This window comes from Glandiceps talaboti, chromosome 10 (assembly GCF_964340395.1).
Source record: "Glandiceps talaboti chromosome 10, keGlaTala1.1, whole genome shotgun sequence".
NCBI classification, from domain to species: Eukaryota; Metazoa; Hemichordata; class Enteropneusta; family Spengelidae; genus Glandiceps; species Glandiceps talaboti.
The window spans coordinates 2447486-2469163 of record NC_135558.1 but is presented as its reverse complement, the minus strand read 5'-3'; the positions used below and the strand labels follow the sequence as shown (position 1 = coordinate 2469163).

Genomic DNA, 21678 nt, shown 5'->3' with positions numbered 1-21678 from the left:
CTGGCAATTCTCAGTACCTGCAATAGGTTTTTGCCTCATGCTAGAGGGTCAAAATAGAACAAGAAGGTTGACTTATTCTCAGTACCTGGAATAGCATTTTATCTCATGCTAGAGGGTCAAAATAGAACAAGAAGGTTGACTTACTCACACATACGCCTGTAGTAATGCATGTGAAGTGCGTAGAGTGAAAGTGATGGTGTTGACCAAGAAATTGAATGTTCATTATTTTTATGATGCACATAGGCAGTAATATTTAATTTCAGGTACCGAGAATTGATACATCAAATTTTTTAATGGTTTCTCTTAAAATCATTAACCTTTGGTAGCAGGAACTCTTTTTTTGTAAAAAAATTACTATCGTTTTACTCAAAATATGAAATATAAACAGTCACCCTGGTAACTGAAAATATAAACAGTCACCCTGGTAACTGAAAATATAAACAGTCACCCTGGTAACAGAAAATATGGAACTCGACAAAACTAACACTACAAAGTCAGAGCATGATTAAATGTCTTGCTATATAATAGTGCCTCTACAAAAATAACAGTTCCTTTATGAAATCCTAACAGTTAAATTTCTTTCTCTGAGATGTGAACCTAACAGATATGTGGAATTTTTAAAAATATAACACTCAGAGTGTACAAAATCAGAAAATAGTTAAATTTCGTTATGATCAATAGAAATATTAACTAGCAGATATAAGGAACTCTAAAAATAATATTATTCTACAAAATCCAGACAGTCAAATATCTGTCTCTGAGATGTGAACCGAACAGAACAGATATGTGAAAATCTACAAAACGAACATGCCTTGAAATCAACACATGATTACATTTCTTTGTGTAGTATCCTGGGATGTATTGCTGTATTTAAATGGACTAGTTTTGTCATAGCCTTCCGTTTGAAGAGTTTAAAATGAATAGTTGTTACAGTTACTCACTCCTCCATCATTTAATCAAATGCCAGGATTCAGACATGTTCAATTGAAAGTAATGATTGGAATCCAGTAATGGTTAATGATTGTAATGTACAATGTACAAAGTCAATTACTCTAAAACTTGAGTCATAAGTACTGTGAGGTCAAGTAGGCAATTTATATAGGCATGACTGTGTGTGTGTGTGTGTGTGTGTGTGTGTGTGTGTGTGCATGTATACATGTTTGTGTGTGTGTGTGTGTGTGTGTTTGTATTTGTATATGTTTGTATATGTGTGTTTGTGTTTGTGTAGCTGTGAGTATATAACTGGCAAATTTCTGTCAAAATGAAATGGAGGTAAAAACTAAAACTTTTGTGTATCAAAATAGATATTTGTTGTTGTTCATACTTTCTAGTTGTATATTTTTCTAATTGTTACCTTTGTATGTTTTCAACACAAATCAGTGAATATACAAATTTTTGTAAAGCAAATAGTGGAGCATGTTACAGTGGCTGACTCATATCGGAATGTCTCCAGTTCTATTGTATCCTTACTGCTGCCATTTGCTTGTGAATGGATAAGTTCATGGGCAAGATTTGAACCATCAGTGTGCCCATCTAAACCCAGCTGTATACATGGGGACCTGGTAGGATAGAGGTTGCAATGTGAATGACAAGATTTGAACCATTATTGTGCCCCTGTAAACCTAGCTGTATGAATAAGTAGGGTCCTGGTAGGACAAATATTGCAATGTGAAGGATTTAATACTATGTGATTACTGATGCATGAGATGATTGTGTGCTTATACCAATGATTTTAAGGGCATGTAAAGGGTTGTAATTTCTATTATTACAAGTTATAGGTACATTGTACCAGTGACTACTTGTATAAGTAGAAATATTTGCACTGTTGTGCAGTGCTGAAAACATCATACATGTATGCAAATTAGTATGCAAATTAATATCAAGCTCTCTTGGAAATAGCCAGCGTATGTACACCACACTCGCATGTCATGTCACATGTGCATAACTGATTTCCTGTCATTAAGCGTCTCAGACAAATTGTCATCGTTACAGGTGCACCATTAATCTAATGTAATATCATTAACCTCAATCTGCAAACTCGTTAGTAATGGTCTCCATGAAAAAAAAAGACAATTTATCAGGAGTCTGGAGTTAAATGAGTGTAAGTAAAAAAGATAAGAAACAAATGCCACATCAAAACAACTAATCTATGACAACTCTGTTACTGTTTTTGATAAATGAGGTCGATTTATTGTGAAATTTAGAAAAGGAACCGCTTGTCAAGTTGATTATTAACATTTGAAAATGACTGAATTTTGTAGGTTGATGTTGAAGATAAAATATTAGAAGTATTACAACAGAAGAATGACTCAGCCAGTACTCAAGAACTTGTAAAAACAACTGGAGTTAAAGAAAAGAAAGAATTGAACAAGATCCTCTACAAACTACAGAAGCAAGGATTGTTGGTGAAAGTGTCGAATGCGCCACCAAAATGGGGATTAAAACACCCAATAACGTTGGAACAAGATGTGTCATTGCAAGAAAACATACCTGTGATTAGCCAAGATCATGATAACGAAGAGGAAGACGACTTTATTCACAGAGATACACCTATGTCAGACGACAGTAGTGGTCACTCAGATGAACACATGACAGACACAATGGATAACAAAGGTGGTGACTATGTGAACTGCCAAATTGATATGGCTGCATCTCCATCAATGCAGAAGTTATCGATAGATGTAGTTGCCATGGAAACAATGAATGAAGAGTTACAAAATTCACAGCCTATCATCGATAATGGTAGTCAAAGTGGTGTTGTTGAACAACGTCATCTTACTGAGACAATTACCCCCAATTTGGACATTGTGGCAAGAAACAAAGAAACTTTGAAAATACAGCTATTGGCAGCATTAAAGGAGCAAAGTGAACCCATACATGCGAATAGCCTTGCCAAACTGGTTGGCATGACTAGTAAGAAAGATATCAATCCAATCCTATTCCCAATGCAAAATATGGGACTGGTTAGCAAAGTGTCAAATGTCCCTCCTAAGTGGATAATTACTGACAAAGGTGCTGAAAATCTAATAGAACAGACTATTAATATGCCTGATAGACATGATTCTTGCAGTTTCCAAGTTCCACCTGATCCAAGACAAGTGATACAACAACCTGGTTTCAGTGTGCTCAATCAACCCTTACCGGCAACCACACAGGTCAACAGAATCGACTTAGAGAAAGCTCTTATACAGACACTGATCAGCAGAGAGTCTTACAAAGCTATAGACTTGGCCCGAGCTGTCGGTTTCCAAAGTAAGAAGGACATCAACCCAACTCTCTTCCACCTCCAAAGAAAAGGACTAACCAAAAAAATCAACGACTCACCACCAACATGGTGTGTTACAGAGAAAGGAAAACAACAGTTAGACTCTACGAAAGACATGGCAGTTGGGACGCTCACTGTCCCTGCTCCTGAGGAAGACATGTATAGGGTATGTCCTAACCCGTTAGATTTACTACAAAAATCAGGTGATTCGAACCAAGACCAATCAGTGCTAGTAGCCCAGATATGTCCTCCATGTACAACAGTGTGTGAAACAGCTGTTAACACGTTAACCAGTGAAGCATTTGCTGTCATTAACAAGAATCCTATTAGTGCACTAATGGAGTATGCACAGTCCCGACAATTTAAGTGTTCCATTGATGTTCTGTACCAAAGTGGACCACCCCACAGCCCAAGGTAAGAACCATAAAATGTCAACACACAATACACTCTAAGTATCCTGAATGCAGCTGGTCTGCAGGGTCATGGTAGTACACATATATCCACCTGTATGTTTCCATTAAGTTTATTGTCAACAGCACAGGTAACTTCTTTTCCTGTCGTTTGTTGAAACCCAGGAAGAATTAGACCATATCCAATGAATTATTTTTAAAAAATGTAATATCATATCAAGGTTTAGACATAGTTTTGATAAAATATTTTCACATTTCCTGATTGAGAAGTGGTATATATGTCAAAGGACCCCAGATTTCAAAAAAGAACAAGTCAGAAGTCTTGAATGTAGAAATTCAATTACAAATTTTCATCATGTTTACCAAAGGGATTAAAACCTTCAGAATTTGTCATCTATAGTGGCCAAGTTCTCAGACAAGTACACAGAGAAAGTAGATTTTAAATTTGATGGGATATTTTCACAGGTGTAATATGCCAAGATAAAGAATTGTTCAAACTGTGTGACTCCATTGTTGATATGCAAATTAGTAATACCCAGAAACACAGTGTGATTTGTCTGAAATTTAGTGGAGATCTCTCTGGAGGTGTCTAGATGAAGAATTGTTCAAGACAAAATGGCCCTTCCCTCCCCCCATCTTTGATATGCAAGTATGATTAAAAAGATCTTAAATTTCGTCAAAAAACTTAAAAATGGAAAGATCTGGGCAGATTTGTCTAATATTTGGTTGACGTTTTTGTAGCAATGTCGCTCAAGATAATACGATCACTTTGCTATTATGCAAATTAGGGACTTTGATACTTGGTCATGTGCTTGAAGTCTAAAAAACTGGGTAAATTTGTTAGAAATGTATTCCATTGGTGTGTGGATAAACAATTTTTGAAGACTAAGTGACCGCACTATTGATATGCAAATTAGTTCTAAAAAAATGATTTTTGGCCAAAACTTAAAGCCAAGAACTTGCTGGACAAGTCAGTCTCAAGTTTGATGATTTCTGTTTCTAGGAGTGTATAGATGAAGACTTATTCCAAGACAAGATGATTGTATCGTTGATTTGAAAAACTAGATTTAATAAAAGGTTATTTTTTATCACAAATCTTAAATTCAAAAACTGTTTTGCAGATTAGTCTGAAAATTGGTCTCTACAAACAGACACTATCCAATTTTGAGACATATCTGCTCGGTGCCTTTGACTTAAAGCTTTTTGACCAAAATAACATTTTCAGTCCAAATTTGCGTACAAATGTGTGATCATGTTGTCTTGAACATTTTCTTAATATCGCCACTCAGGAAGTACGGGGCAGAATATTTTTAGATTTGGTAGAAATACTCATAGGATGTCTAGATGATAATTTCAATCAAGCTGATATGAATCCTACTTACAAAAATGTAGCTGTGGGTAAGAAATGTTAAGCTATGAGACTATTTTGCCATCTTGTTTGATATATATTAGGGATGTTAGTTAGCAATTGAGAGGTTTGATCAAGGCAAGATGACTGAAAGCATGGCATTGGAAAATTATAAGGTTGAGATGCCATTTTTTGGTCAGAAATTGTAAACTCACAAACTACGTACCATATTAGTTTAATTATTGGTAGCAAGTAATATTCCTAAGAGTATGTGTTTTAGATGATTCAAGATAAAGGTAATCAGTGCTATATGCAATGTAGCATTAGAAGTGAGAATATGTTTTCTAGTGCATGAGACAGTAATTACCTCAGAGTTTGCAATATTATTCTAATATTTAATTTGATGAGAATTAACCCTGATAAATTTTTGTGATTTTTAAAATACGAATTTGATTAGAACCTACCTCATTTGTTGTGGCTACCAGTTGTTATAATTACCAGTTGTTGTGGTTACCAGTTGTTGTGGTTTCAATTCTAGATTTACTATGGCTGCCAGTGTGAATGGAAGACGTTTTCCATCTGTGATCAGTAAATCCAAGAAAGATGGAAAACGGGAAGCAGCTGATAAAGCTCTACGTGTATTGATAGCAGAAGGCTCAATTAAACCTCAGATGCAGTCGACAACAATACCAAATAATAACAAGGTAAGCTGTTGTCAGTTAATGGTCGCTGGCAAAGGAACTGATATATTGTCTCTCTGTCTGTCTGTCTGTCTGTCTCTGTCTCTCTGTCTGTTTGATTCTCCATCTGTATGTCTATCTCTATGTGTGTCTGTTTGATTCAGTGTGTTTGATTCTGTGTATGTCTGCATTTGTCTGTCTGTCTGTCTGTCTGTCTGTCTGTCTCTGCCTGTTTGATTCTCTCTTGTGTGTACTCGTCTGTTTGATTGATTTTCTCTTGTGTGTACTTGTCAGTCAACATTACCAAACTGTCATCTCTATAAAACTATCTGGTAAAATACACATTTGATGTTTACAGATCTTTAATAGTGAGAGTCTACATGCTGATAAGATAGCAGTGCTGAGTCATCAGACCTTTAATGCAGTTGTGGCCAATATACCAGAGTGTATCTCGGGACGCAAGATTCTAGCTGCATTAGTTATGTTTAAAGACACTGAAGAACAAGGAACTGTTGTGTGTCTTGGCACTGGTGAGTTTATCTGTAGTTGCCATGGCTACATCTCCAGTGTGCTCTCTAATCCAATATGGCAGAACAATGACTCTTGCGTTTATTTTCTTGTACTCGTCAAAATATGGTCAAATATTGTCTACATATACAGCAAGATTAAAAATGTCCTCCATTGCTCACGACCAATCATGTCAGATATCAACTATTTTTGGCCAACCTGAGATTCAAAAAGAGAGAGTCCTTTCCTTCCCCCTCCCCCCTCCCTAATTAACACAATAGTTGTATTTAATCCAATTGGAGCCTGATGATGTTATCACATATGACTTGCCGGTGGTGGGTGTTATGATGTAAACATAATTTGCATATCAGGAAAAATCAAAAGCAGCCATATATAAAGGCAAAGAAAAAAAAAGAATTGGTTCTGGTCTGTGCACACATCACTTAAATACCCTTGCATCGGTCTTTTTTTTTTGTGTTTGTCCAGCTCATGCACTCTGCAGATCCAGAGGGAACATAAAAATAACCTCCCTACTTCAGTGAAGACAACTGCAGAGACAACTGTGAACATGAACACGCAAATGCTATCTGCCCCACATACACAGTTGCTCTAAAACACTAAATAAACAGAACAGTAGCTGACATAAATAGCAATGAGTGACAGGTTTGTTGAGAATAAAAAAACAAAAATAAAATGTATCATCACACCATTTTAGAGAAACTGTCCTGACCAGAAACAATTTTTTGGGGCCTAAACTAGGATTTCCTTCGCATTGAACGTAGTATGAATCAGACTAACTAGAGCAGCCATTTTTTTATTTTGTTGAATACAGGCAATCGATGTGTAACTGGTGATATGCTAAGTCTAGAAGGACATACAGTTAACGACTCGCATGCAGAGATTATCACCAGAAGATCTTTCTTAAGGTAAGTCATTCAAGAAGCATAGTCTGTGTTGAATGTCAATTAGACAACAGTGTCTTCATAGATTTCCCATTGAAAATTTCGTTTTTACCATTAAAATGAGACAAAACTATATATCAATCAATCAATCAATCAATCAATCAATCTTTATTGGATAACAACATGCCATAGCAAGCATGGTAAAAACATACAAAAATAACATACAGAAATAAAGTGAATACAATAAAGTCATTTAGCCAACTGCTGGAGGACTGTTTACATCAACAAGAAATTATATACAGACACTGTTAGTATGGATGCATAACATTCAAATATATATATTCACTGTGAACATGATCATGGTATGTCATAGTACATTGTTTATTTTGGTAAATGTCAGTGATATCCACAGTGTCATCGTATCAGTGCAATAAGGTTGTATCTGCTATTATATTGTAGAGCAGATTCAACCATATACTGTAGGCCCTTCCAGACTGCAAACAGGTAATTTAGAATACAGTGCCCTCACTCAAATGGGGGGGGGGGGGGGGGGGGGGTATCATCACCTCTTAGTACTGTTTCTTAAGAGCTTTGTTCCTTGGTATTCTGTAGAAGTGTAAATCAGAGATGTTTTTTGTATTGTTCAGACATTGGGGAAAGCGGCAGTGCTCTTGGAACGGCCTATTGTACTGACGTAATGATGTGTTCACGATGTAATACAACACTTTATTTTATAACTATGCTAATATCAATCATTCATGATGACATTTAACATGAAATATTACTCATGATATGAGACGTTTAACATCATGATGTCGACATTAGACATATCACCAAGCATATACCTCATTAATAGATGCAGCATTTCTGAATAAAAACAAAATGGCAGCAAATCCTTGCCCAACACCATAGTATTTGTTTCATGTGTTTATGCTATCAGTGTCTGGAGTTTGTATCCATAACAAAAGTAAAAAATAATGTGGTCTATTGTTTTTGTATACCGACTATAATTTTGTAGTAATTCTTTGTAACTATAATATACTCTGGTGTCATTAAAAATTTGTATCAGGTTTGTACTGTAAAGTAGTTAAAAATTACAATGATACCACCTATAAAAGTCCTACTAGAAAGAATTGTTTGGTTCCGGTTACCTGCCCCCACCCTCACCTAGTTTTTCACACCAATCCTAACAAATTTTTTTTTACATATTTGAGAAAAAAATAATAACGTCACAAAAATTGTGGAGTCTCACAAGAAATAGTTGATGCAGAAACTGACATCAACTTAAAAAGACAATATAGAACTGTAACTGACACTTTTGGGATAAACATTAGTAGTAGTCTTTGCCTTGAACAAATAACAGACATTTCCCTCAAAAGTGTCCTGGTGGACCCATGCTATAACTATCAAATAATGTAACCATTGGTCATAGTAAACATATTTTATTGTTTTACTTTGGCAGCTAGTTAGATGTTACTGTGACAATGTGTAAGGGGATAGGAATGTACACTAAGTGTTAGCAGCAACAGGTGGTTTTTTATAACAAGTAAACACTTGCATGCACCTGCCATTGTAGATGATAATTGATATGAAGTAGATGTAAAAATAATGGATAGAATTGTAATATATTGGAATCAATGCCGTCATACATTTTGTAAAGTAGAAGTGTAAAACCTTTTAGAGCCTACATAAAATGGACAAAGGCTTTTAACCAGAAAGGACAAAACTAAATTGAATTGCAGGGATATTATAAAGTACCAATTAATCCTGTGTTTTCCAACTTGTAGTGCTTTGTGCACAAACAGATATTCCCTTAGTAGAAAGTAGATTAAGTTTTTAAAAAGTTTTTCATAAAGACGACATTAAGATATGTTCATTAAGATGTTCTTCAGCCCTATCAGACTTCTAAAAACCACTGTAAGATATGTCGTGTTGTTCAGTCCTATCAGACTTTTAAACCACTGTAAGATATGTTGTGTTGTTCAGACTTTTAACCCACTGTAAGATAATATGCCATGTTGTTCAGCCCTATCAGCCTTCCAAGCCACTGTAAGATATGCCGTGCTGTTCAGCCCTATCAGACTTCTAAACCACTGTAAGATATGTTGTGTTGTTCAGCCCTATCAGACTTCTAAACCACTGTAAGATATGTTGTGTTGTTCAGCCCTATCAGACTTCTAAACCACTGTAAGATATGCCGTGCTGTTCAGCCCTATCAGACTTCTAAACCACTGTAAGATATGTCATGCTGTTCAGCCCTATCAGACTTCTAAACCACTGTAAGATACATCATGTTGTTCAGCCCTATCAGACTTCTATACCACTGTAAGATATGCCGTGCTGTTCAGTCCTATCAGACTTCTAAACCACTGTAAGATATGTCATGCTGTTCAGCCCTATCAGACTTCTAAACCACTGTAAGATACATCATGTTGTTCAGCCCTATCAGGCTTCTAAACCACTGTAAGATATGTCGTGTTGTTCAGCCCTACCAGACTTCTAAACCACTGTAAGATACATCATGTTGTTCAGCCCTATCAGACTTCTATACCACTGTAAGATATGCCGTGCTGTTCAGTCCTATCAGACTTCTAAACCACTGTAAGATATGTCATGCTGTTCAGCCCTATCAGACTTCTAAACCACTGTAAGATACATCATGTTGTTCAGCCCTATCAGGCTTCTAAACCACTGTAAGATATGCCGTGCTGTTCAGCCCTATCAGACTTTTAAACTTCTGAGTAGTAGCTCATAGCTTGGCGCAAATGTGACAGTATCTTTATACAGACCATGAGATACAATTTTGTGAATAAATTTAGACTTAAAAGATTTGAAGTGAAAGAATATCAGTGGTTTTGTGACTAGTTTATACTCACAGGTTACAGGATTTAAATAAATTACTTCAAATAGGAAGCCCGGTATGAGTCAAATTACTCCTCATGAACAGTGTTAGTACTAATATAGTAGGTTTTGGTTGAATACTCCGGTGTACTCCCTACGTTTGTAAATGTTGTAGCTAGTGTTGGATCTGTGGCACAAAGAATTAGTACCAGAATATGCAGTATTCATGTTTTATGATAATTTGATCATATTTTCAAAATAGTGATACAACTCATGAAAAAACACCGGTGCATTTGCTTGAATGAAGTGAGCTAAGGAAAGACTTTACGCAAAGACAAAATTTGGTAAAAACAGTACAACTGATACAAAGACAATAACAGGGCTTCTGATGTAGGTTCAGGTGATGCAACCCTAGCAGTCGTACTCGATCATTATATTCTATCAACAAAGAGCGTTATTGGGCCTTGGGTCATGTGGTTTGTACGCTTTGATAAATTACTGACACTAACTACATTGTCTGTCTTTGCATGAATCTTGTCCCATTTCTACATACCTGGAGCAAGTAAACGCACTGGTGGTTTTACACAGGTTGTACTATATCTTAAAATTAACATATCCAGTTAATTTTTATCCTGACATTGTTTCTATTCACAGGTATCTGTATCAACAATTAGACAAGTATTTGGAAAACCCAGCGGAGACAATCTTTGAGAGTAAACCATCAGGAAAGCTGGGAGTTCAACAAGGAATTACATTCCATTTGTATATCAGTACTGCCCCTTGTGGTGATGGCGCCCAGTTTTCTAGGGGCGATAGTAGTGGGGAAGCATTGGCAGGGACTAGATGTGAGGACTTTACAGGGAATGCAAGTCATCAACCTACATTTACAAAAAGTATTCAGGGCTTGCTACGAACGAAAATGGAAGGAGGTAGGAAAACTATTATATCCACATATACATACAACAGTATTCAGAGCTTGCTATGAAACAAAATTGAAGGAGGTTGGAAAGCTAATATACCGGTGATTGTGGTTACTAGTTATTTGGACTTTATTTATTGTAAAATCTGAGAAATTTTAAACTTTAACAGAAATTGTTTTGGTCACCAAGACTATTTTATGTGTGATTTTTCTAACTTGATCAAGGATTTTATTTCGTATTTGATTATTCTGACACTTTCCATATTCGACATCTGACTCTTATATCATCTTGTTTTTCCATAGGTGAAGGTACCATTCCGATTGATCCAGACAGCTCCGTTCAAACTTGGGATGGTATTATCCGTGGAGAAAGATTGCGTACTATGTCCTGCAGTGATAAAATTGCTAGATGGAATATACTGGGTCTACAGGGGGCGTTGCTGACACATTTTATTGAACCCATATACCTTGCTTCTGTTACACTAGGTGAGTGTCAAATTCGTGTCAAGCCTTAGAGTAGTCTAAGCTTAGTTTATAAACTACAATCAAAATGATGAAAAAAAAAATGAAAATTGCCTGGCTTGACAAAAATTTTACTAACAGTGCTGCATTTTATGGTCTCCTCAACAAAAATCTTACCTACATTGCTACATTTTATTGTCTTGCTTGACAAATATCACTGTTGGTAATGGATGCACACTTCAGTTTGAAAATCTACCTCAGAATAGCACCCCCTAGTGGCCAATGTGTATAATCTTTCTTCTTTCTGATAACCAGAATGTGTTGTACATGTCTATCCCTAAAAGAGAGGGTATTAGGCCTCGGAATCATGCGTTATATCGATCAGTAGTGTATAATAGGAGTGTACGCAATGGGTCATGATTTTACTTGCACAAAATGTATAGGAGCGAGTCCCCAGGGTTGTGATTATACCATATGGTACACTTCTAGAATAACTTTTTTTTAATTTGAAAACGGTGATGTTTCAAAAAGTCATACAGAAATGATATAAAAGGATATTGCATTAAGTGTTTTATAGATACAGGGTGTCATCACCTGTGTCAAATACTGAATAAAATGACATTTATAAATTATGCATATTTAATGAGAGTTACATCTATACTGTAGCATCAATCAATTTGTTGATTTTATCACAACTTTGCGGTTGGCTTAATTAAGTTTCAATAATGCATGCATGATATGTGGGTACAGTGAGAATAATACTTTCTACAAGGCCATTTTTGTTGAAATAGCAACTGCATATTTATTGCATTGTAAATAGTGTGCAGTGAAGTGTTTTTAAATGTGTACTGTAAATTAGTCTTTTTGTGTCTGTTTTTTATGTTGTTCGTGCAATTTATTTTGTTTATGAGCTTGCTCTCGAAATAAAACTATTATTATTATGTTTCATCACCTGAATAGTGTTATGTTGTAATGCTCAGATTGATGATCAACCAGTGCCAAGACACACCAATGATTCAGGGCAAAACTACATGTATATATGATTTCATCTACAAATTATTTATGAAAATTTCATGATTTATATTTGAATTTAGGATCACTGTATCATCATGGTCATTTGTCCAGAGCTCTATGTTGTCGATTAAGTCACAAATCCCAAGACAGAGAGTACAATTCAACGTTACCAGCACCTTATCAGTTACATCACCCACAGTTAGGTTGTGTTACTGCATTTGATCCTCCGAGAGAAACCGAGAAGACTAAAGCTCTGAGTATTAATTGGTGTATAAATGATCCCAAAGCTGAAGTCACCGATGGAACTAAAGGAAGATGCCTAGAAAGGTAACTGTTGTGTGCTAATTATGCACTTTGTAGACATACAATTTCCTTATCTTCAAACAAAAGCTACAAGCCCACTTATATATACAGATGTCTGTGATCATAACATCATTTTATCAGTGGTGGACAGTTACTACTGGCTTTGGAGATACTGAAAAGTCTTCTCCTTATCACGCTGTCAAACTGTTACATTGTTACAAAACAATAGCGAACAGTTTGTTTATATCTGTGGAAGATTAGTCATAAACAAAATGATATGTTGTTTTGTATCAATGTATATCAGTTCGATAGTAGAGCGGTTTTGATACACGTTAGATCTTGTACACGTAATTACATGTACTAAGTTGTGTTTAGTTACATGTTTAGAACACAAACGTGAAAGAGAGTGGAATTTTTGTGAGCACGTTGACATCTTTTGTCCAAGTGGTCAAACACAAAGTCATATGTTTTGCCTTATGGACATAAGATGCCAATGCTGGCGCGCATTCACATTCCGAAGCGTGCAACTTAACACAACTGTGTATGCCTGCCATTGTAGCATCATAGACCATACATGTGTATATGTGTATGGTCTATAGTACCATTAATGATAAACAAACAAAAACAGAAATGGATGACAGTTTTGGCCAAATTTTGATCTTTACTTTCCTTTTGAAAGCAGTCTTTTGAGTTTTACATTTTAGTTACTATTTGCTTACTTCAAGAGTGTTTAAGTCTCCATTTCTTGTACAAATTATTACAGAGTCAGTAATAAAAACGTTAATATTGGACTTGTTTCTTCTCTCCTAGAACTGGTCAGTCCAATGTATCTCAAGTTGCAAAAGCATCACTCTATAAAGAATTCCGCAGTGTCTGTGAAAAGATGAAACGACAGGATGTTTTGCAGGCCAACACTTACCATAAGGCCAAGAAGATGGCAAGAGAGTATCAAGAAGCAAAGGCATTCATGATGGAGTGTTTTGACAAAAATGGATTTGGTAAGTGGATGGAGAAACCCCCAGAGGAAGAAATGTTTACAACCAAAGAAGAAGAGTGTGTCTAGGTGGTGTCAAATCTGATAAGTTTTCACCAAGGCATATTGACTACATATTATTTGTGTTGTGACTTCATTGGGTACAATATTTTGGCTTTAAATACATTCATACAAAATATAGTTTCAAGAGTAATTTATGACTTCATCGTGTATGATATTTTGGCTTTAAACACATTCATACAAAATTTAGTTTCGAGAGTAACTTGGCATAAAATCCACACTATCCTTAGAGTGATGCAGTCACTCCATACATAACATCTGGCCTTATAGATAAAACATTCTGAAGAAATGTGTGATTGTATTGAAATGTGAAAAGCATTGTTGCATACCTGCATATACAAATTAATGTGAGCTTTCCATGATATATACAAAAATCATGTTGTAATTGTACACATCTTGCAGTCTCAGATGAACGTCTGTAACAGTGCCCAGAGTGGATACTCATGTATTTGCACTCATGTATTTGTAGTGTTTTCTCGCTGCACTTTCACTCAGTTTGCTTATGAAAGTAAAATACCATTAGAAATCATGCAAATACCGTCATGGAGATATGTGATAAGATTGTATTGCCTATTTGTGGATTTAGGAATACTCTATACAGTGATCAGGGTTCTTAGACTGTAGGAAAACTTACACAGATGAAATCACAAAGTACTCTCTATTATGACATGTTAACATGTAAAGTACGGATATCTGTACATATTGCATGATATTTTTAGTTATTCATGTTTATCAACAAACGAAAAACGCTTCATCTAGACATGCATATCGGACGACCACTCATACTTTCTCTGAATTAGTACAATATGGAATTGTCGTGCCCACCTGAATGCAGTTCAATGGAGAGTATACTTGTACCAAAAGAAGGACAGTAGTAAATGTCATGCTTACAAAACATGTATTTGATGTACTAGTTTTGTCTATGTGTTTGTAACATATATACAAGACCGTTCTCCAAAAAAGTGTTGTAATGGTGACCATGGTGATAGTGTTTAGCTACGTCAACTTTACAACTGCGAGAAAATTAAAATACTAACGTTTTCAAAATTGTGTTGAAAGACTTTAGTGGATGTAATCATGTTCACTGTTGTGTTTATTTTAAAAAGATGTATTTTATAGAATCAGTGATATAAAGAAGAGAAAAATATAAACGTAATTGTATTGTATTGTAGAAACGGGACACACATGTGCTGTGTATAATGGAAACTAAAACTCTGTACACAGTCAGTGTTAGTGTGCAATGTACACATTTATTAGTCAACAACCTCTGTGATTACCCAGAGTACATGATGTCTTATATGACGTCAACATTCAGTGTTATTGTGCAGTGAAGACATATATACATTGGGTTGGCAGTGTTATTGTGCAATGAACACATATTTAAAAGCTGCACATTAAGTATTACTGTGCAATGTATACACATGTCAAGTTGACAATCGGTGATATTGTGCAATGAACACAGTTATAAGGTATCTTGACAGTTTTATTGTGCAATGTAAACATAGTTTGTTAAAGTGGCCATATATGGATGAGGATTGGGGTATTTAGTTTGGATTTTTATTTTATAGAACAATTTTATCATGGCTTCCTACTTGAAAACACATTGTGAAACATAGACCAAGTCTGTGTTTGTAACTTAATAGATTGTTAAATGTGTATTGTTATTGTACATATAATAACAAACATTTTTACAAATGTTTTAGCTTTTTGCAAAGTACAAACATAGACTTGGTCTATGTTGTTTCACGTTGATTTTTCAAATAAGAAGCCATGATAAAATTGTTTTCCCCATTACTAAATACCCAATCCGAATCCATATGGTCACTTTAAAGGCTGCAATCAGTGATATTATATTATGCATGTACACATATTTATAAACTGCTGTTAAAGTGATATATATTTTGAGTGTAGCTCTATAGATATATTAGTCAGGATTTCAACTGTGGTCTACTAAATCACAGTCTGGTCAAACGAGCTCGATTAGCACAAAAAGTTGTTCATCCAATCACTGAACTGCAACTGCTATAGTGACCTAATTGTGTACAAGTAGCATCCTGAGCTGACAAATATACCATATTTGGACATTACATACCTGTCCCAATAAACACTAACTTTATGAGGGACTGTGTTATTGGTTAGAATTTTGTGATTGATTAACAAAGACATGATGTTAATGACTGTGTGGGTGGCTGTGGATGAATTTTAAATTTCATCTCAGGACTCGTTTGACCAGACTGTGGTTAGTAGACCACAGTTGGAATCGAGACTATAGTTATATAGTACCGTATATCATATAATACACTTTAGTATTAAACACTTTCTCTATGTGCTACATTGTTTATAGCATTCATATCAAGTTTGAATTAATTTAGTTACAAGCCTAGCATGTGGCCTTTCTAATGTGGTCAATCTCAGACCACTATAGAGAACAGACTAGAAACGCGGTTTTCCCTTGGTGCGAAGATGTCACTTATTTGCTTTAGCGGTAATCTTTTAATCCAAATCAGGGACCGTTGTTTATGTACGAATTCAAGTCACGATGTTACAATTAGCAATGAAACAGTATACTTTTACACTTGATATGGATGCAATAAACGATTGTGGTACGATAGAGGAAATGCTTTACTTGGTGTTATGGGTTATATAAAGTTCTCTTGTTTGGTGTTTATGATACTTACTGTAGAATGTGTTTGTGACGTTTTGAAGTTTTAGTTGTTGTTCCTCCTTACCTCATTACATATATTGTCATTAGAGGATCTTCATATAACAATCCATATTGCAAGGTAAGATCCTGAACCAAGAATTCAGTTGGTTGGGTCACACCAAAGTATATGTGTTACAGTATTTGAAGTTTGCAAATCTGGTGATCAGCTGTAAGAAAGTTGGACAAAACAAACCAAATTTGAAGGATTTAGTTTGTTTGTTTGTAATGTAAGGTAACATAGCATGTTACAAAATTCAGAAGTCATGAAATTAAAGCAGTGAAAATGACATAGTTTAAAGGGGCATGGACCAGATTTGAAAGTTATTCTGTTATTTTTGTTTCATCTGGAGATTTACATAAAATAATTATACTTCATAAAACATATTTAATCGTCCCCAGCAATCATTAAACATGGCCATATGGATTTTGGATTGATAATTCACATTTTACTAGGTTTTTCTACTTGTAAAACAATGTGAAACAACATAGACTAAGTCCATTTTTGTATTAAAATCAAAATTATCAAATGTGTAAAAACTTTGTACAGATAAGCTCCTGTATGCACAATAACAACTTTCTAGACATTTTTTTAGTTTTTCTGCAATTGATGAGTTTCTTGTTGTTTCACATTATTTTTTGAAGTTATTTTGTTAATCCAAAAACCAGAATAAATACCGATCTCTGGGCATAGTAGTTAGGCAAACTGAATGGTTTGGTAAGGTTTTTGGGAGTGGCTAAAAATTGCCGCTGCAGGAACATAGTGAAAATGTATATGCAAAAGAGCTGTTAAGATACGTCGAGGTGTATAGGCATATTCCAACTTACAAATCAATATAAATATGGTACTAAGCAAGTTTTGTATTTAAATTTTAGATAAAAATAGTTTCTAATGAAGGTCCTTGTCCCTTTAATGAGAGTAACATGTAGCTCAGTATACAAGACATTGAGAACAGTATGAACGCCATTTCAGTTTTGTCTAGTTAAGACACTGTGAATGCACAGCATCCATGATTTTAAGCAGTTCCTTGGTTAGTATATTGACGTTTGTAGAAAAACAAACATGTAATATTACAGGCCATTTTATATTTGCAGAGTATACTGTTGACAAGGTAACAGGTCATAGAAATGTAGATAAGAACATTACCATAGCAACCAGCAAGTGGCATACCACCATCTTTGTTTACTTATGCTGTCAGTAATAAACTTCTGTTGACATCGTTCAGTTCTCATTTTTCTGATCATTATTCCTTCAAAATGTGGCATGTATACTGCCAAGTTCTTGACCTGCAGGTGATAATACTGTATTATATAGCATAAAGTGCCGCTGCTTTTCAGTGTGATTGTTCCAAAAGTTATATTGATAACAACATTTTGTTATGGAACTAAAACTGTTTTAAGACAGTAAATTTAACAACTTGATGAAACTTTGTGATAACCTGAGAGTAACGTATTTAAATGAGTGGACCAGGACAATAGAATACCAGATACAGGAAAAGTCCAAGACTTATTTCTGCCGTTTGTATAAATTACAATACCAACATACATGATTGTGGGGTAAAATAAATCATTGACGGCTTACTCAACTTTGAAATCTGGTAAAAAAGTTCTATTGCACTTGACATGTGTTCAGCCATTTTGAGGATTTTCTGCAATGGTTTATGGGAAACATTAGGTGATGATGTCACAAATACCCAAATCTCTTTTTCTTTACATGTACACTCTTTGTATTTGTGATGTCATCGCCAAGGAGTGTCCCATAAACCCTTGCAGGAAATCTACAAAATGGCTGAACATGTAAAATGCAGTAGAGCTTCTTTGTGAGATTTCTGAGGTGTGGTAGTTTCATGCAAAATCATACCATTAAAGGTGATAGCAGAAATCAATACAAATATACTAAAGGTAGAAATAACTCTAGCTGGACATTTTCTTTAACTTTTTTTTGGTGATGGACCTGATGGTATATATCTTGATTTCCTGTTAAAGTGTTTTGATTTGGTTGCATTTTTGGAATTTATTTTCAAATTTTTGTTTGTTGTAGTTGGCAGTGCTTTCACAACTGTAGTGCTGGGAAACCAGTTTGCTATTTAGTTTCACGTTGATGAATTAATTGTGATTGTTTTTTTAAATTTTATAGTTTTAAATTTTTAATCAATGTTTTTTGTTTGTGTTTTTTGTTTTTAAGAAAGTTTTATCATAGGTGTGTACTGTGTGGACAGGATTCAAAATTCATTCATGGGATTTCTCTGTTTTATGAATTATTCTACAATTAAAGCAGACTATACTGCCTAGTAACAGCACTAGAATGCATAGCAACTCTGTATATGTCATGGTAACAACATAAGACTACCTAGCAACTGTACATATAGCAGTATTGTTGTAGCAATGAAATTGATTAGGTCATATCTAGTGGAGAATTGTCATGGTAACAATAGTAGATTGCCTAGCAACAGTAGGGTATGTTTTAGAAACAACAGAACTAGTAGTAGGAGCATCATGGAAACAATAGTATATTGCCTAGCAACAAAACGGCATCATAGTAGTGTTGAAACAACAATATTAGGTAGTGTAGCAACATCCTGGAAACTTAGGTTGCTTAGCAACAATGAAGGTTGCCATCAGTGGGATGTAAACAATATTTATTTAGCAACAGTACATTTTGGTAGCTGTCATGAAAACAGGTTGCCTAGCAACAGTACATATTGGTAGCTGTCATGAAAACAGCAGTAGGTTGCCTAGCAACAGTACAGATTTGCAAAAGTGTTGTATTGACAAAACACCTTGATTATAATTCATGTTGACAGCAGTTAGTCATTTTCAGATATGCAAATTTTACTTTTAGTGCATACAACATCTTGAAATGTACTAGATATATATATATGAACAGATTATTAAGACGTGTTCATAACATGGTGTCTCTATCTCATCTAAAGACCCATTTTACCATGAGTGTGTTTTGTGTTGTGTTTTTAATATATTTAATGAGTTATCAAAGCCTTCAAAAATGTTTTGTAATCATTTTATCATTATTTGCTTCATCATTTATGCCATGTGTTGCGTGTGTTTTTACATAGCCAGTTTTCCTAGTTCCATTCACATTTGCATTCCATGGAATTTCTTCATTAATATGTCATTCCTTGCCTTTTTTTCCATGGAATTTTTGTCCATGATGAAAACTACAAGCCTTGAGTAGACACCAGGTAAACTATAAGAATATAAATATTTAGAGAGATACCAGCTTGTGGGTTATGCTAGTTTTAGACAGATGCAGAAACAAGGCTCCAAAGTACCATATCGAAATTCAAAAATCTGAAAAAGTTGTGTGTATTTTATTGATAGAAGTAATGAAGTGTAGTAATCTTGTTTTAAATGTTTTAAACACTGTTTGTAAAAGTTTTTGAACAAAAAATAGTTTGATATAGTTTTAGAAAATCTAAGAAAAGACAACAGTTGCGTACTTCTAGTTTTCCATCATTGTTGGCACCCAGTATTCGTATGTGAAAGTACATTTGTATTATGTATATTTTCAATAAAGATGTTATTGACGAGTCAGATGTGTGGCTTCTATGATTGTTATTCTTCTCCAGATCTTTAATTGAAAGTGGCACAAGCTGGGTTTATAGCTGCTTTGCTGTAAGTGAGAATACTTACAAAAAACATCGATATAATGTTAATGTTCAGCTATATGTCACATGATTACTCCAAGTATTATGATTGGCTCTGCATATGGAATTATGTAAATTTTCCATCCTTGTTAAAAAGTTGGCATGTTTGTAGAAAACTCAAAGTGCTGACACAAAATCTGAGGTAAATGTCGTATGATACATGCCTGCTTTCCAATCACAATTGTGTTCTGGCATTCTTAGAACTGTTGATTGCAGAGTAGGGCTGCTCCTGTACATTTTTTGATACGTATCATAAATTACATTATCGGATCATTTGCAAGTTATATCCTAATACCAGATTTGAGTTCAGTCAGTTGCAAGTGATGGTGAAGTATAAATCAGTAAGTAGAATACTGTGAGTACATGTACTGTTTATTATGCAGACAAAAAATCACAGATATATATTGGTAGATATTGAGAGGAACAACACTAGTACACCTGTCTTTCAGCATCTCAGAACTCTATTGTAACATAACAACATACGTTCATACAAAGTAACCTTTGTTTATACTCTTTTTTTGCATTACACATTTTGAATGGATCCAATTTGGAAATTAATCAATAAGGATGATTTTCACCATCAAACCATTCCCATGTTAAGTAAAAATTGCCAATAGTTAATGAATTATGATTTACAAGGGTTATAACACACAAGCAGTTCGAAGTTTTTGAGCATTGAACTTCCGATCTGTCTTGGTCGACGATCCTCATCAGAATGACAAATTGCATAGTTACAGCTGACCACTAGATGGCAGTATGATCTGTCTTGGATGACAATCCTCATCAAGAATGACAAATTCTATAATTAATCAATTTATATTGATAATTTATTCAAAATTATGGTATGCATCTTTTTTTTCATGGACCATGGTCAAGTAATGTTTTTGTCTAGGTCTTACTGTAAGAAATTACAGCATCGTTTCTACCTTATCAAACCTGATCAACTTAATTTTCAGATTAATTTTTCCGTTCTCTAACATATTTCATATTGCATAACGCCAGAAATTCCTGTTGGTAGTGTTATATTGCATAATGCATAATGGACAGTCTTTAAAAACAATTGTTGATGACATAATCTATTATGTATAGCGTAGAGCATAGCATTAGTTATTGGGATGTGTTTTAAACATTGAGTAGACCTGGGAATCTTATACATCTGTGAATTCACCAATTTTGCAAAAGCTACGACCTAAGTTCTGTTTATATAAAATAAAAAGGTGTGCAGTCTTAGAACTAAAACAAGAGTAAGCTTATGTATCAAGTTGTAGTATATTACCAGCTTTACAAAACTTTCAGTTTAATTATAAAATAAATTTGAATAATTTCATTCACTGTGTAGAATTCACAACAAAAAACTAAATTCCATCATTCAAAATAGAATATCAAAGATGTCCAATATTTTTGGGGGTCATGTATGGCAAGCCATTTATTTTAGCTATAGTATTTTATGTTTTTCGGAGTTACAAACTAATTTTAACCGTTTATGTGTAGTTTTTCAATGGAATCCACATTTTTATTCCATTATTTATTTCAAACAAGTTTTCATTTATTTGTGATTGTATTCTTTTTCGTCAAACCACAATTTTCTTAAGGATTATATATAATTG

At 34.6% G+C, this 21678-nt stretch overlaps 1 protein-coding gene across 1 annotated transcript in view; it reads left to right on the top strand.

Moving 5' to 3' along the window:
- The window catches only part of LOC144440849 (uncharacterized), a 47889-nt gene extending 27940 nt beyond the window's left edge, over positions 1-19949 (top strand). The window contains exons 3-10 of the mRNA XM_078130275.1: positions 2262-3679; positions 5562-5727; positions 6062-6233; positions 7043-7136; positions 10608-10882; positions 11176-11358; positions 12429-12675; positions 13462-19949. Of these exons, the coding sequence (XP_077986401.1) occupies positions 2262-3679; positions 5562-5727; positions 6062-6233; positions 7043-7136; positions 10608-10882; positions 11176-11358; positions 12429-12675; positions 13462-13714 (2808 nt within the window). The 3' untranslated portion in view covers positions 13715-19949. The remainder of the gene's footprint in view (positions 1-2261; positions 3680-5561; positions 5728-6061; positions 6234-7042; positions 7137-10607; positions 10883-11175; positions 11359-12428; positions 12676-13461) is intronic.
- The last annotated feature ends 1729 nt before the right edge of the window (positions 19950-21678 follow it).